General features: G+C 40.1%; 1 protein-coding gene across 2 annotated transcripts in view; it reads left to right on the forward strand.

Annotated features, from left to right (window-relative positions):
* The first annotated feature begins 179 nt into the window (after window positions 1-179).
* Window positions 180-15,591, forward strand: part of LOC134516204 (anaphase-promoting complex subunit 4-like) — a 31,885-nt gene continuing 16,473 nt past the window's right edge. Inside the window, exons 1-15 of one of the 2 annotated variants that reach the window (XM_063336152.1) lie at window positions 180-330; window positions 618-736; window positions 2,105-2,187; window positions 2,586-2,861; window positions 3,367-3,447; window positions 3,757-3,829; window positions 5,452-5,602; window positions 6,102-6,202; window positions 7,080-7,201; window positions 7,832-7,907; window positions 8,411-8,462; window positions 8,983-9,127; window positions 11,248-11,344; window positions 12,743-12,848; window positions 15,038-15,170. In XM_063336152.1, coding sequence (XP_063192222.1) covers window positions 228-330; window positions 618-736; window positions 2,105-2,187; window positions 2,586-2,861; window positions 3,367-3,447; window positions 3,757-3,829; window positions 5,452-5,602; window positions 6,102-6,202; window positions 7,080-7,201; window positions 7,832-7,907; window positions 8,411-8,462; window positions 8,983-9,127; window positions 11,248-11,344; window positions 12,743-12,848; window positions 15,038-15,170 — 1,718 coding nt within the window. In that variant the 5' untranslated portion in view covers window positions 180-227. Of the gene's footprint in view, window positions 331-617; window positions 737-2,104; window positions 2,188-2,585; window positions 2,862-3,366; window positions 3,448-3,756; window positions 3,830-5,451; window positions 5,603-6,101; window positions 6,203-7,079; window positions 7,202-7,831; window positions 7,908-8,410; window positions 8,463-8,982; window positions 9,128-11,247; window positions 11,345-11,781; window positions 11,981-12,742; window positions 12,849-15,037; window positions 15,171-15,591 lie in introns of those variants that run through there. The other variant, XM_063336151.1, reaches the window with a different exon arrangement.

A 15,591-nucleotide genomic window follows, 5' to 3' on the forward strand; every position in this document is an offset into this window, starting at 1 on the left:
GACGGTGTTTATGTACCAGACGTGCCTACCGAAGGAAATAAATGTCCTAGTCTAAACCGCACGGGTTCGGAGCTCAGATGTCTTGTTTGCTCTGCGATAACCAGACCCCAGTTTGGGTTTGTTCCCTCACGCTCCCTCTTCCCCCGGCGCTGGGGCCGCCGCACCGCTGGGGGCGCTGCCTCTCCCCGCCGGGCGGTGGCGGGGACCGCCGGGAAGGAGGCGGTGACATGGCGGCCGGCGGGGCGGGTGACAGGGAGGGATGGTGCGGCGCGGCGGCGGGCGGGCTGGCCCTGCTCGGCCTGGCGCCCGGGGCTCCCAGCTGCCCGCACGGTGAGGCGGGGGGCGAGGAGGCCCCTCGGGCGGGAGGGTGGTGCGGACCCCGCCGGGCGGAGGAGGGAGCCGGCCGGGGGCTCCGACGGGCCCCGCTGAGGTGGTTGGCACCTCCCTGGGCGTCCCTGTTTCTCGTCTCCAGCTGCTCTCGCGGCTGCCCTGACAGGGGGGTTGTGTTTTACAGCAGCCTTTGTCAATGCTTTCTTCTGGAAGCCTGGGGCTTGCAGCGGAGGCATTAAAACAGCGTGTGTCCTGTGTGTCATCGTATAATTGCGTTTGTCCTTCAGGTCCCGCTCTCCTGTTTGTAAAGACCAGCCAAGGAAAAGAGGAGGGAAGAAGATTTTATGCTTGTTCAGCTTGTAGGGACAGAAAAGATTGTAACTTTTTCCAGTGGGAAGATGAGAAGGTAAGAGAGCGCTGCTTAAAACTACGGTAAATATTGGGGATTTTTTCCTCTATTTAACAGAAAAATTTTTTAAAAAGTGTATTTTTTCTGGAAATCTTTGGCGATTACTGTTTTGTAAACTTTGTCTAATAGTTTGTATTTAGCAGAGCACTTATTGCTGTGAGGAGGACATGTTTCAAGTATAACTTCCCAGGAAGGCTATGTACATTTTGAGCAAAACTGGCATTTGCTACTGTATTGCCAAAACACACAGGTGTTCAAGTGAACACCTGAACTATGCCAACACTATGCAACGTTGAACAAAATAGGATAGTTCTGATCCTAAGATGTCCTCGTCTTTCATGATTAAGACGGGGAAAATCTGATGGATACAGGCAAACAGTAGGGTATACAAAATAGTGAGATGGTGGGGATCAGCGTGATGCTCGTTAGTCTCAGGCTATCTGCAGTAATTTCTCTTTGTGTGAGGAACTTTGGTCAGATAATTGTAGAGGAACAAAATTGGGATTGACATGTATTCATGGAGAATTTATCGCTGTGTTTGTCCTCTACATATTGTGTTACTTTTTTTGTTTCCTAAATGAGTATCTTGTGTTGTGGTCATTGTCCTCAGCAGGTTGGCAGGCTGGAATTTCATCAGGTTTGGAAGCGTTTCATTGCTGTTCTGGTTATTACTGAAAAGTTGTATAAAGAGAAAATGAGATGGTTAATCACTCGGTTGTGTAGATTTAAATGGTATTCCTAGTGACATTTCATGTTGAAGTCACTTGTATCACGGTGTCTTTTTTCTATTGAATTTAACTGTCTCTCCCTTTAAACAAATCAGTTCTGTAAGTTTTGCACAAATGTCTTGAAACTACTAGTTGTGAAACCATTAAGTATGTTTTGTGGGAACAAAGCAGAAAACCAGAGAAGAGCTGTCATGCTTTTAAAATAATCACACACAAAAGACTAGGGCAACATTTATACCGTCATCAGTTGTGCAGGATTAGATCATAGTTCTTCAGAGGGAATGCAGCTGCTGGCATGCAATAATGGAAAGTATATCTCTTTCTATCTTCGTCATAATCATGTTTTGCGTTTTTCCCTGAGTATTACGTGTGGTCGAAGAGTGAAATGCTTCTATTTATTTTTTGCACAGTTTAAATTCACAGTGAGAGACTCGTGTTGTTATGCAGCATGCCTCTGTGCTGCAGTCGTGCTTGTTATTCTGAAACAGCAATCCAAAGAATATGGTATTTTTTCTATGCCGAGTAACTAAAGCATGAGACCTGCGATGCACTCTTTTTGTTTAATATTGAGATTTAATGTACAATGTGGAGTGATATCTGTTCATTTTGTAACTTTTTATATACGTAAATTTTACAGGTGTCAGAAACTAGGCTTGCAGCACGCGAAGAATATAATAGAAATCATCAGCCTTTTTTTACACACAGACAGAACGTGGAAAGGTATTGTTATGTATATTTTCTTCATTAAAACTTGACTAAGGTAATATAGTAATAAATAACATCCGAGTTCTGTGTATAAACGCACAGGACTGCTTGCTGGTAGTTGACATAGAGTCTTCACTCTGTAATCCAGTTATTTTATGGGGACTCTCAATATATTTGGCCAGCGTATTACATGCTTGCTTTCAGGGGAGGCTTTTTCAAAGTGTCCTCTTAATATTTTTTCATAAATATGACTTTGTTCACATGTAGATAGTGGAGATCTGCAAGATCAGCTTAAACTACATTGTCTGTTTAAATGAACTCTTAGAAAACATGAAACCCCCTTCATAGCTCCCCTTCACATCTTTTATAGAGGCTTTTACAAAGTTTGTTCCCTATTGTCTTTTGATTTAAAGGTACAAGAATTTTGTTCTGTTGCCGTTATCAAAAAGGAGGTTTTGCCAGGAGTGCCAGCAATTGCTATTACCAGATGAATGGGAAAAACACTCGGATCACCAGTTCCTGTGTGATATCTCCACTGCCCAGTTAAAAAGTCCCAGCCGACTTCTGTATCCACTAGAGAATAAAAAAACAAATGCACAGTATTTATTTGCAGACAGAAGTTGCCAGTTCCTACTGGATCTTATTATTGATTTAGGATTCAGACGAGTGCTCTCTGTTGGCACACCCAGGTACGTCAGAATTGCTAGACTTTCAGATAGTATTTCTGTCTCAAAACTGTGCAGCTTACTAATATTTAAATAATCAAGGATTCTCCAATAATAAGAGGTTCTCTGTGCTTTAATTGGTTGAGATTATCCAAGTGTCTAATGGGGTCTAGCCTTGAGTTCATAGGGTACCAAAGAAGATTGTAGCTGCGCTGCAAATAACACACACACACACACACTTTACATGTCTTGTTTTCGTACAGAAGTGACAGTGAGTTTCTTTGCTTATGTTTGGGGTTTTTTTGTTCATGGTTTTTTGTTCAGGCTCCACTGACTTTTCATCTTTAAGACTAACATGTTTTTCTAATTTTGAATATTAGCGAAATGGAATAATCCAAATTCAGATTACTCCATTTTCTTTATCTGTTTGGTTTTAGGTTTAGTAAAGTACCAGGCATTCTTGTCTTGCAAGATAATTTCTGAAGCCAATGATTATGTGTTAAATTTATTTGCTCCAATTATACTTCAGGCTTCATGAAATCATCCAGTCAAAAGCATCACAAGAAGAAGACTTCAGAGTTAGAAGCCTTCTGCTAGATATTGATTTCAGGTAGGTTTTGATAAATGTTTATCCATTTGAAGAGTATGTACAAAGATATGTGTTCTTACTGCTTTAAAAGATCAATTGGTGGTTGTTTTCCCTTTTCTGTCTCTGCATCTCTGTTCCTGCACACATACACGATTGAAAACCAGTTTATGAGAACAGTAATTATTCTTAATAATTCCCAGTATTGGTATGTGTTGTCAGTAATCAGAACCCAAAAATGTTTTTCTTAAGGCCTTGATTTCACTATAAATGCCCTTTAGGGCAGGCAAGAAGTTATTTATATTTTTCTACTACTTAAAACTTATTTTACAGGTACTCACAGTTTTACGCAGAAGATGAATTCTGCCACTACAACATGTTTAATCATTATTTTTTTGGTGGAGAGGTAAGGCCAAGTATTTCTTGAGTGCTTTGTAAAGAAGTACATGTTGTTGATGCAGAATTTAAGAAAGTGATGGGTAGTGTAGTAGAAAACAACCAGCATGAGATAAAAATGATTGACAGTAGTGGAAATCAAAGAATAACAGTGCCTCTTCAGTAATTCTCTCCCACTTGATTCAAAGATAAAGTTGCCTATTAAATTTATGCTAACTAATGTTACATACACACCTTAACTGCTGCTTTTATTAAAACAACCATTTGGTGTGAGTTGTCACCTTATGTAAGTATTCATTAGCCCTTCTCTTGTGTTGCTACAACAGAATTAATTGCTTTATTCACAGCCCTTAGAAGCCCAATGGATGCCATGGGACTTGTTCACTGTTACTTGAGGTGGGAGGGAAGAGAAGGTTTTCCTGCTTTATTCCAGGCAAGCAAGGTCAAAAGGTTAACCTTGTTGTCATAACATGAAGTTGAATTAGTGTCATAGTTAAAAAAAAATGCTGAATTTCTTGTTTCTTTTTAAATGTCACATTAAGTGCTTAATTTTGTGTTCATTAGGAAACCTGTGGCTTCAGTAGGACATTTATGGTAGCTTTGTACAGGGAATCACAGTGTAATTCAATTCCAAACATTAATTTCAAACATTTGTCCCAATAGTATACTCACTCTTCGCTTTTCCCCTGCCGTTATTAGTAAGCCACCATTGATTTGCATAAACCTGTCTGTTGTTATACCTATCACACTATGTAGATAATTTTTGGATTTTTACTATTCTAAGGCCTAATTTTGAACAGGATCTTAAATAAAAAGAATTGTCTAGAATGAAACAGGAGGCTGGTCTGAAAGCCTTACCTTTGATTTTTTTTAATCCATTACTGGATTCAAGTTTTGTATTTTTCAATTAAGACAAAAGATTCTGTTCTTCTGCATTATAAACACTGTAGCATTCTTTTCAAGGTGTGAAGAGGGACGCCTGTAATAGCACTGTATTGCAGTGTATTCAAGGACTGAATTGCAGCACCTTTGAATGCCTATCAGTGTTAAAAATCTGATTTTGGAATGCAATAGAATCTAAGTAATAGATGAGAGAACACTGCAAGATGGCAGTGGATACAGAACTTTTTACGTTTCCTTTAATAATAGAGTCCAGGTTGGTTTGCTAAAATTTTAACATGATATATATTTTTGTTGTCAGTACGGATTGAATCAGTTTTCAGTGGACTGAATTTTTTCCCATTACTTTGATAATGCTTTACAGAATAAAACTAAAGTTAAAGGGCATGAGTAAAATGTATTCTGAGCCTGAACTTTGCTTTGTTGCTATGAATATCATCTTTTTTCCAAGTTAAATTTAGTACCCTCAGGAAGAAGACTATCTTATGAAGCTTGAACTGCATCTGCCTGTGATATGTTATATCTACCTGAACAGGGCACTTGTTTTCAGTACTTCAAATCTAGTTTGATTATTTTTTTAAAATGCTACACGAGAGGAAATTCACCTCCATGAGAGGAAATAACTTCCATGCTCAAAGTTGAAACTTCTCAAATAATCACTTTATTGCCAAATGCAATATTTTTTCCATTATTGAATCTATATGTCTGGAAATTAACCTCTGTTTCTTACAGGCTGCACGTGAAACTTGTAGGAAATTCTTGTATCAACACAATGGCGAAAGAGTCATTATGGTAACTGATCCCCCATTTGGAGGTCTAGTGGAAGCACTGGCTTCTAGTTTTAAAAAACTGATGGCAATGTGGAAGGAGGCAGAGGAAGGAGGTATGTATTACAACCAGATCAGCGGGTTGAGCTGTAACATCACTGTAAGAAAAAGTACCTGTTTAAAAGTCTGTGATTCTTGCTATTCAGGTGAATGTGAACACACTCATGTTATAATTTCTAAAGATGAATCTATCTAATACACTCTCCTGATGCTTTCAGTTTAATAATACTCAATTCCCTAAGTCTCTCTTAAAAATTTTTACAAATTGTTTAAAAATCTACTTTGCAATTAAATTGGACTTTAAAGGTAGAGAAGAATAAGCTATCAAACCAGAACCATTTCTTACCAATGCAGGCAGGTGACAAGAGTTGTTAGTGAAACGGAGCTTACAGCTCCGCGTATATAAAATATACCAAAACTTGCTGTCGCCTAAAGGAACTAGTTCTTTTGCCCAGCATGACATACATACACATTTTTATGTATTTATGGTAGAATTTTTCATGCTTCACGTAGCTTGTTTTTCTTTAATGTACATCTAAGTCTTTTCATTACTAGGTCATAATAGCCAAGAGATGCCCACGTTCTGGATATTTCCATACTTCTTTGAGTCTCGTATTCTGGAATTTTTCCCAAGCTTCAGTATGATGGATTACCAGGTATAACTGAACACAGTGAACCTGCTAAATTTCAGTCATGCGCAGTGTGGACAGGAACATGAATGAAAGCAAATACAATGGTTGTGCTTGTCTGTAGATGAGCTGCCTTCTTGAACTTTCATTTTGACTGCATCGGAGGCACTGCAAACCCTGTGGTGCTCGTCGTGTGAACCCCAGGTTCTGTCATACCTTTGATAACTTTGTCACACTCCTACAGTTTATTACATACCTTTACCTCGTCTGTCATCCGTCCGTTAACTCATTTCTTCTGCCTGGTTTTCTTTGTGACAAAATTTGCACTAATTTCAGCAGGTGCATATTGCAGAGGTGAGAGGGAACTTGAAGTGTTTCATTTTTCCCAGGTGTTGAAATGTCAGTAGCTTGGTGGGTAATGCCCAGCCTGGTCAAAAAAATAATTAAGGTCTTTCATCTCTAAAACTGCTGGGACCAGAGTAGAATTACAGCAATGGATATTTTTTGGAATTACGTAATAAATGAAGTTGACAGTGATAAAGCAGTAATCTGGCATCAGCTTCTCCAGTATTGTATCCATTCTGTAAATTGTTTAGGAATGCATACGTCAGTGACTTTTGAGAGACCGGTCATAGGTATTCATGATGTTAAAGTTTTATTCTCTCATATAACAGCTCTGCATGATGTTTGACATGGGTGTTCTGGGCAACATATTTGTATCTTGGAGAATGGAAATTTGGTGAAGAAAATTGGAAACTTGTGCTAGGCTAGACTTTGCATTGCTGCTAGTGTTCAGAGATGAGAATTTTTGTGACAAGTCTCTGAAGATACTAATGACATAAATAGTTCTGTCTGTGCTTAGCGTTCAGTTTAAGACTCTTTTTCTATGGTTTTATTTTTCTAGGTAGACTATGATAATCATGCACTTTATAAACATGGCAAGACAGGTCGTAGGCAGTCCCCTGTCCGTATTTTCACGAACCTCACCCCAAGTATGATTGTACTCCCTGTGGAAGAAGGTTACAGGTAAGATGTGTTAATGCTCAAGTGACTGAAAGAGTGTGCTTGTTCTTAATCAGGGCATAAAGTCTCTAAAGGACTTTGGGATGGTGCTGTTCATTATTGTCATGCCTAATTTTTGGATGCCAGGCTCTTGAAGAACACATTTCTCTGTCTCATTCAAAGGTTGCATGTTCTATAAACAATGTGTAGGAGAGCTGGGTGCCTAAAAAGACATTTATGTTTTCCAGTGTGGAATAATGAGATTCCTCGGCTAGTCCACAGGAAATGTTGTATATGTATATGAGAGACAGAGATTTATGGCTATCCCTGATACTCAGCTTGGTTGAGACAGTAGTTAATAAAGTGAATCCGAAGAGAAGCATCAAGGAGAAAGGAATGGATTTGGTTTGATTTACTGCTGATAGTGTTGATAGTTTGAATTCAAGCACCTGAATTTTACTATTTGAATGTACTATGTCTAAATGATTATGAGGCTCTGGGCCTAAGTGGTGATTTTATGTGTCAAAAACATCACCTTTAATTTATCAAAGTGACTTTGCAATCCTTATGAATATTGTTGAGCTTGTATAGAATCAATTTATATTGCTTCTTGAGCAAATAGTGGACCAATACTTTTATAATTATTTTTTCCAGGTTTTGCGCTATATGTCAGCGGTATGTTAGTTCTGGTAACCAGCACTGTGAGATATGCAATTCATGTACATCAAAAGTAAGTATATTGACTGCTTTCAGGATAGAAGTTTCAGGAATAGTCAAATAATAACTTCGGTAATTTTTGCTCTGGTAAAAACCTATTCTGACGTCGATTTCCTTGGAAAACCCCAGACAGTTCTGTTTTGTAGACTTATTACTAACTTCACAGGACATAATTTACAGCCCACTGGGAATTAATTTCTGTTTCTCTGATTCCTTTGTGTTGCAAAGAGGACAGAAAAGTTTGCTACTTGCCACTTGCACCATACCGTGTTCATCAGTAGTCTGTTGACACATTTCTTCTTGTTCCAGAAGTTGTAGAACTTGGAAGCTTCAAAATACAGCTGTTTTGTTGTGGTTGTCACAGATTCTCAGGACTGTTGTTTTTTAAGTTACAGTCCTTCCCACAGAGGACCTGTTTCTGTAAATAATGGGGACCATACGTCAGTAGTTTAGTTCTAAGATAGAATCAGTGGTTTTTTAAAACAAACAAACAATGCATTTATTCATCTTTTGCAGGATGGTAGACAATGGAAACATTGTGTTCTCTGCAAAAAATGTGTAAAACCCTGTAAGTACAGAAAAATACTTTTCTAAATAAAAGTATGCTTACTGTTTAAGCTGTAGTCCAAAGAAACTGAGGTGACAAACCAGAAGAGAAAATATTCTGTAAAAGAAATAAAATGTAATCATTCAGAAGACAGAGTAAAGGGAAAATCTCAATTTTGCACAAGTTGCCATTCAATAACTTAGATATATTTGCACTGTGTGGAAATTTGATAAATTCTTGCCAAGGCGTACTAAGTCCCGTTTATATTTGCTATGGGATTTGTTATTTGTTAAGATCACATACAGGATAATAGTTCTAATGGCAAAATAATTCAATTATGTTGAAATAGTTACACAGTATATCTAATGAAGAAGTACCTGGCAGCCTTATGAAACGTGATAAGGGAAGAGAAACTGACTACACCCATCTCTGTAAAACTAAAACCAAATTGAAAACCTAGTAATGCAGCCTATATTTAAAGCTTGGTTTCAGAGTGATCATTGTAAACATTTTGGAGATCATAAATCATGTTACTTTGCAGCTTGGTTTCACTGTAGCAATTGCAACTGCTGCGCTCTTCGGAACCACCCTTGTGAGAAGACTGATGCTGGCTGTTTTGTCTGTGGCAAGGCAGGTCACAAACGCAGTACCTGTCCCAGTCTCTCCCACGCCAGAACAGCTTGCCAGTAAGTGTGATATTGCATTGATGTAATAAAAGATAGCATTCAGGTGAGATTAGGTCTTTTTTAATGGAAAGACATGGACCTGAGTCTAGAGGAGGGCCACAAGAATCATCACAGGGCTGGAGTACCTCTCCTGTGAGGACAGGCTGAGAGAGTTGGGGTTGTTCAGCCTGGAGAAGAGAAGGCTCTGGGGAGACCTTATTGCAGCCTTTCAGTGCTTAAAGAGGCCTTATAAGAAAGATGGGGACAGACTTTCAAGTAGGGCCTGTTGCCACAGGGCAAGGGGGAATGGTTTTAAACTCACAAAGGGAAGATTCAGACTAGATATAAGGAAGAAATTTTTTACGCTGAGGGTGGTGAAACACTGGCTCAGTTGCCCAGAGCAGTGGTAGATGCCCCATCCCTGGAAACATTCCAGGTCAGGTTGGACGAGGCTCTGGGCAACCTGATGTAGTTGAAGATGTCCCTGCTCATTGCAGGGGGGTTGCATGTGGCGACCTTTAAAGGTCCCTTCCAACACAAACTATTCTGTGATTCTGTGATTTAGAAAGATATAATTTTGGGCTTTGGGTGGTGTCATCAGCTTTCACTATTGTCCACTTGCTGTATTGCTGGGGAGTATATACTGGAGGAGGAGATGATAAAAAACATGAAGGTCACTTACTGTGGCTCCCAGTTCCCTCATTGTTACTTTTCTTGCAAAACTGATTTATATGGCTGCCAAACGTGGTGAATGGTGTGTGGGATAGCTCTGTCAAGAAGATTCAGAATTAAAGTACTGAAGCAATTTTATTGCCTTTGGATTCCTTATGAAAGGACAGAGAAGAGTCACTACACTCATTCCTTCTTGTGTCTTTTGCTTTCTTATGGCACCTTTTTCCCTACTGGTGTTTCAGGTGCTCTCTGTAATATGTCCACCATGTAAGATCTGTGTTCGTGAGGGTCACATTAAATACTTCATTATACCGTGGTTGTGCTTCTGTAAGCACATACTTACACATACATAAGCACATACTTGTATGTGTCAAAAAAAAAGGTGTGTGATGGTCTTCTGATGGAACTAACTGAAAAGAGGAAAGGGGATTTGCTAAAAGATGATCCAGCAGCTGGCTCAGTCTTTCCAGTTCGGGGTAGCTGTAACTTCCTCTCCAGAGTGTGTCGGTTTGTTTGTGGTTCTTGACTTGAACGGCTGTAGCTGTGGAAATGCAAACCTTCCCTCCCAAAAGACGTACATCCGTTGCATAGTGAGATTCAGATGGCGAACCTCTTGGGTCAGCATCAGGAGATTCACCAGATGCCTGCTGGAAGGCAGAGGACTACAGGGGTATTGCTTCATGTCCTGCTGTGACATTAATCTGAGTTTTGGTTATGGAGTATTAGAGCTAAAAGGTAGCAATATTTTGGTTTACGTATGTCTTTTAAAAATTCCGTCCTTCAATGTTTTTTCTTTGCTTAAAAAAGTAAAAAGGATACTAAAAGAAATTAATGAAACCTCATCTGTTTCTTCTGTCAAGTAAGGTATTATTCTTCCTGTTGTACTGGAATGGTTTAGTCCCGTTAGGCCATCAGTTATTTCTTTTGCTGATTTATTGCAGAAGGTAATTTAGGACTTTTTTTCTAATAAAAATATGTATGTTTTATTTGTTAAAATTATTCCATGTTTTGTGGTACGGAATACATCCTTTGTCAGAGACAGAAAACAGTGCACTTGCTAGTTATCTTTAGGTCCTGTATTATTTGTGGGAGTCTTTGTAATGTTATTAAATTGATGTACTTTCTTCTAATCCTTTACATTATATATTCATGCATTATAGATTGAGCACAAAAGTCTGTGTGTGCTTTTTTGGTACTTGGTGAGTGGCGTTTCTGAAGTTTTCTGCCTCTGTTTAAAGGCAAATGCTGAATAAGTACATACACGAAAAATAATTAATGGCAGTAAAGTGGACAACAGTTTTAGGAAGATTAAATGTCATAACATTGTAAGATGGAATGTTGCTTTTGCTTTTTGTGACAGTACTTCTGAGTTCATATACTTCCAAGGAGAGATTATTTAAAATACCAGCAAATGTAGAAGTATGTTCTCCATTTTATCCTAATCTGTGTGTTCCTTTTCTGATCTACAGAGCTGACAAAAAGCAAAAGCAGAAAACTCTGAAGAGGATAAAGGCGGGGGTCCGTCAAAGATCAGCTATGAAGCATGCCGTCTTCTTCAGGAAGAAAGTAAAGAATAAGAAAAAAAAGATGTGACTTTGCTTGCCGATACTTAGTTAATACTTTTTTTTATGGCCAGCCTTTGATTCCATTTTCTAAAAATGTTAATATTAACATCCAAAATAAAACCTGATTGAATTAAAAGTGCCGGTTCTTTTGTTATACATCGTTACTTGCACACGTGCAAAGAGCTAAGTAAAGCACGCACCATGTATTTGTGTAAATAACCCTTTTTTGGGTGTAGGATTAGCTATTTGTGTGATGAGAGGGAGTCTGAAGGGAAGGCCTCGGGTGCTTCTCTCCGGGGAGGGGAGGGACCTCGCACCCCGCTGAGGGGCATCGGCCGGGCGGGCAGGGCCGGGCCCGCCGCCCCGCCCCGCCCCCCGAGCCCGCCGCCGAGGCCCCAGCCGCGCCGCGGCGGGAAGCACCGCCCCCGGAAGCCGGGAGCGGAGGGCGGGAGGCCGGCGGCGCGGTGGGGCTTGGGGGCGGCGGGCGGGAGGCCGGGGGCTCGGCGGCCGCTCGGAGCACCCCGCCGCCATGCCCGCCTTCCGGCAGGTCGGGGAGAAGCAGCTGCCGCAGGAGGTGGTCTTCATGGCCTGGTCCCCCAAGAGGGACCTCATCGCCCTGGCCAACAGAGCGGGCGAGGTGAGTGCGGGCCGCGCCGCGCCGCGGGGCTGGCGGCGGTCTGCGCCTTCCGTGAGGTGCCTTTGCTGTTATCCGTGCCATGATGCCTGTAAGTCCAGGCAAGCGTTTGGGAATAGTAGATTTTTTTATCACGCTTCTCCATAATTATTGGCCCTTCCCTGTTTGCTTTCGAATTTCCAAACGAATTCAGTGGTGATGCTCGCAGTGCCTGCATCTGTGGGGTTTTAAAGCACGCAAAATTTTCCATTTAAATTAAATTAGTATTCTCAATACATATTGCCGCTTGCTTTTTTACTCTCTAATTTCCAAACGAATTCACTGATGATGCTCTCAGTGCCTGCATCTGTGGGATTGTAAAGCACATGCAATTTCCTATTTCAGTTAAATTATTTTCAGGTGTTTTGTTCATGGAACTGCTGTATGTATCACACATGAGGACAGACTGTTGTGCTTTCAGGCTGTCTTTGATGGAAAAGTGTGGGGAGCCCCTGTTGGTTACAGGCTTCGAGGCTGATACAGTGCACACCTTATTTCTGTGTTGCTGTATAGTAAACAGTAATCTGTCTTCTAAAATAACATAGGAGTCAGTCGTCTGCTAGAGGAGCAGCTGATATTTCAGATGTAGATTTATTAAAGAACGGTAAAAGATGTAGTATTATTAAAATATGGTAAAAAAAAAAGTGTGTCTTGGAGTGATTGATAAACTGGAATTAATGGGTCAATGTGTTTTATTTTTCTGTCTTTGCTGTGTTTGCTCTGTAGGTTTTACTTCATCGGCTTGCAAACTTTCAACGAGTGTGGAGTTTGCCTCCAAATGAAAATACAGGAAAAGAAGTGACTGCTCTTGCTTGGCGACCGGATGGCAAAAGTAATGACAAGTACCTGAGGTGATATGGTGCCATAAAAATCCCATTGGAAATCAGTGAAAGTTATTGTGATCATACCTCTTATCTGTGAAGGAAACTTTCAAGTAAACTATGTTTAAACAGAAGGGTGATTTAATTTTATGTAGGTTTATTCAAAGTAATAGAGAGAGTTACACTGTTGAAAGCAATTGCAAGAAAAATTTGCAAGGTGGATTTATGTCCAAAATACTTTTTTTCAAGGTATGGCAAAACTTCAGTTCTTAACTTAAGCAAAATATTTTTATATGAATGACAAAATTTATTGTGTGAGTAGAGATAGAGGCTGCCTGATCAGGGTTGACAAAAGAGCTTGGCTTATTTAGCATAGACTGAACTTTAGAGGCTAAAATTGCTCTAATAATACACCAGAGAAGACAAAAAAGGCTTTTCCTTGTCAACAGAAATAATGTTGAAATTAGTAGCTTAATAAACCCAAGATGGAAACTGATTAATTTTTTGACTCATTAGAGGCCAGAGGATGTGAACAATTTTTGTCCATGACATGGACCTATACCTATATAGTTTTATAGTAGAGTTAGAGGAGTTTAAGAAACTTATTTTTAAGCTGTTTGCCTGTGATTACAAGCAAGTAAGCATAGAAACCTTTGCCTGCCATATGCTTTCATAGATTAATAAAGTTAAGAAGAAGGTGATGCAAAAGTTGCTCAGCAAATCTTAAATTGTATTTTGTTGTAATAAAACCCAAACCTTCCGAGTGGACCATCTTCACGTATAATTTTGGCCTCAAATTTGCAAAAACTGAGCCTCTGCTTTATCAGAATTGTTGTTAGAAGTGTGTTCAGTTCAACATGTAGATAAATAATTGTGGGATCATGCCTTCGACTTAAATTTATCACCTGAAGTATGACAGGAGTTCAAACCTTCATTTTAATGAGTAGATTTCAAATGAGAATTTGGAAGGACTGTTGTACTGATTTCAGCTGGAACAGAGTTAGTTTTCTTTCTAGTGGTTGCTGTGTTTCACATTCGGTGTGAAAGGAATGTCAGTAATGCACGTTGTTTTAGTTGTTGCCAGGTGATGTTTATATTTTTCAAGGTCTTTTTTTCAGCTTCCCACAGAAGCTGGGAAGGAGCACAGACAGAGCCGTGTAATGGCCAGTGGAATATTCCGTACCACAGCTGCCATGCTCAGTATATAAATGGGGGTTGGCTGGGGGGTGGGAATCTGTGATCATTGCTTGGGATGGTGCCAGTTCACCAGATGGTGAGAGTAACTTGTGTCATTGTTAGTGTTATTTTCCTTTTCTGTTATTGTTTCTATTAAACTGCCTTTACCTCAACCCAGAAGACTTTTTTTTCCCCCTTTCTCCTCCTTTTTTCCCCTCTTCTCCCTGCCCTTCTGGGAATGGGGGAGAACTGCACCAGTGGCTGCATGGTCCTAGCTGTGGCTGGGGTTAAATGACAGTCTTTTTTGGCGCCCAATTTAGGGGACCAAAACAGACTGTTGTGGTTTGACCACAGCTGGCAGCTAGGACCACGCAGCTGCTCGCTCACTCTCCCAGTTTGGATGGGGAAGAGAATCAGAAGAGTAAAAGTGACAAAACAGTTTAATAAGTAAAGCAAAAGCTGTGCACTCAAGCAAAGCAAAACAAGGAGTTCGTTCACTGCTTCCCATCGGCAGGCAGGTGTTCAGACATCTCCAGGGAACGCAGGGCTCCTTCATGTGTAGCAGTTGCTTGGGAAGACAAATGCCATCACTCCAACCATCCTCCCCTTCCTCCTCCTTCCCCTGCTTTATATACTGAGCATGATGTCACATGGTATGGAATGTTCCTTTGGTCAGTTGGGGTCACTGTCCCAGCTGTGTCTTCACCCAGCTTCTTGTGCACCGGCGGCGTACTTGTTGGTGGGGCGGTGTGAGGAGTAGAAAAGGCCTTGACTGCTCAGCAACAACCGAAACCATCAGTGCACTATCAACATCGCTTTCATCCCAAATCCAAAACGTAGCACTATACCAGCTGCTAGTAAGAAAGTTAAATCTATCCCCGCCGAAACCATGACAAGTGTACATAGACAAAGAGAAAAATCTGTCCAGTAGTTGTCTTTGAAGACATTATTTTCTATTTCACTATAAAGTAGCTACAAAGTTTTGCATGTTGGTTGTTTATACATTTTACTCCTCTTTCTCTAGTTTTGGCTTTTGGCCTTTCTGATACCAAGCGGATTATTCTGTGTGATGTAGAAAAACCTGAAAGCTTGCACTCCTTCTCCGTGGACTCCTCTATTACTTACATGCATTGGATGGAAGTAACTGAGGAAAGCAGGTGAGTCCAAAAAACTCTAGTGCCACCTTACTAATAATTTATACTTAGTATCTTACAAGCAGTCATAAAAAATAATATAATGTTACGTAGCTATAGCTTTTTGTTACCAGTTGGCTAAAATTTTCCTTTTGGTTAGAATAGATGGTTTTCATATGAATATTTTTGGTGCTGATATGAAGAGTCTTGTGGCACTTCAGGGTGTACACAAAAATTTCAGCATGGTCTTGGGTGCCCACCTCTTAAGAGCTGCTTACTTCTGATCCAATTTACTTCAGTACCCATTAATTTATTAAACTCATTATAATAATGTTGTTATGTTCGTAAGTATTATATTTAAATCTTTCTTCACCTGTGTTTTCAAGATCTTTGGTTTGGTGCTTACGTCTTTCACGATGTGCCTTTGGTGTTACATCCATCCCCA

The sequence above is a fragment of the Chroicocephalus ridibundus genome, chromosome 5 (genome assembly GCF_963924245.1).
Source record: "Chroicocephalus ridibundus chromosome 5, bChrRid1.1, whole genome shotgun sequence".
NCBI classification, from domain to species: Eukaryota; Metazoa; Chordata; class Aves; order Charadriiformes; family Laridae; genus Chroicocephalus; species Chroicocephalus ridibundus.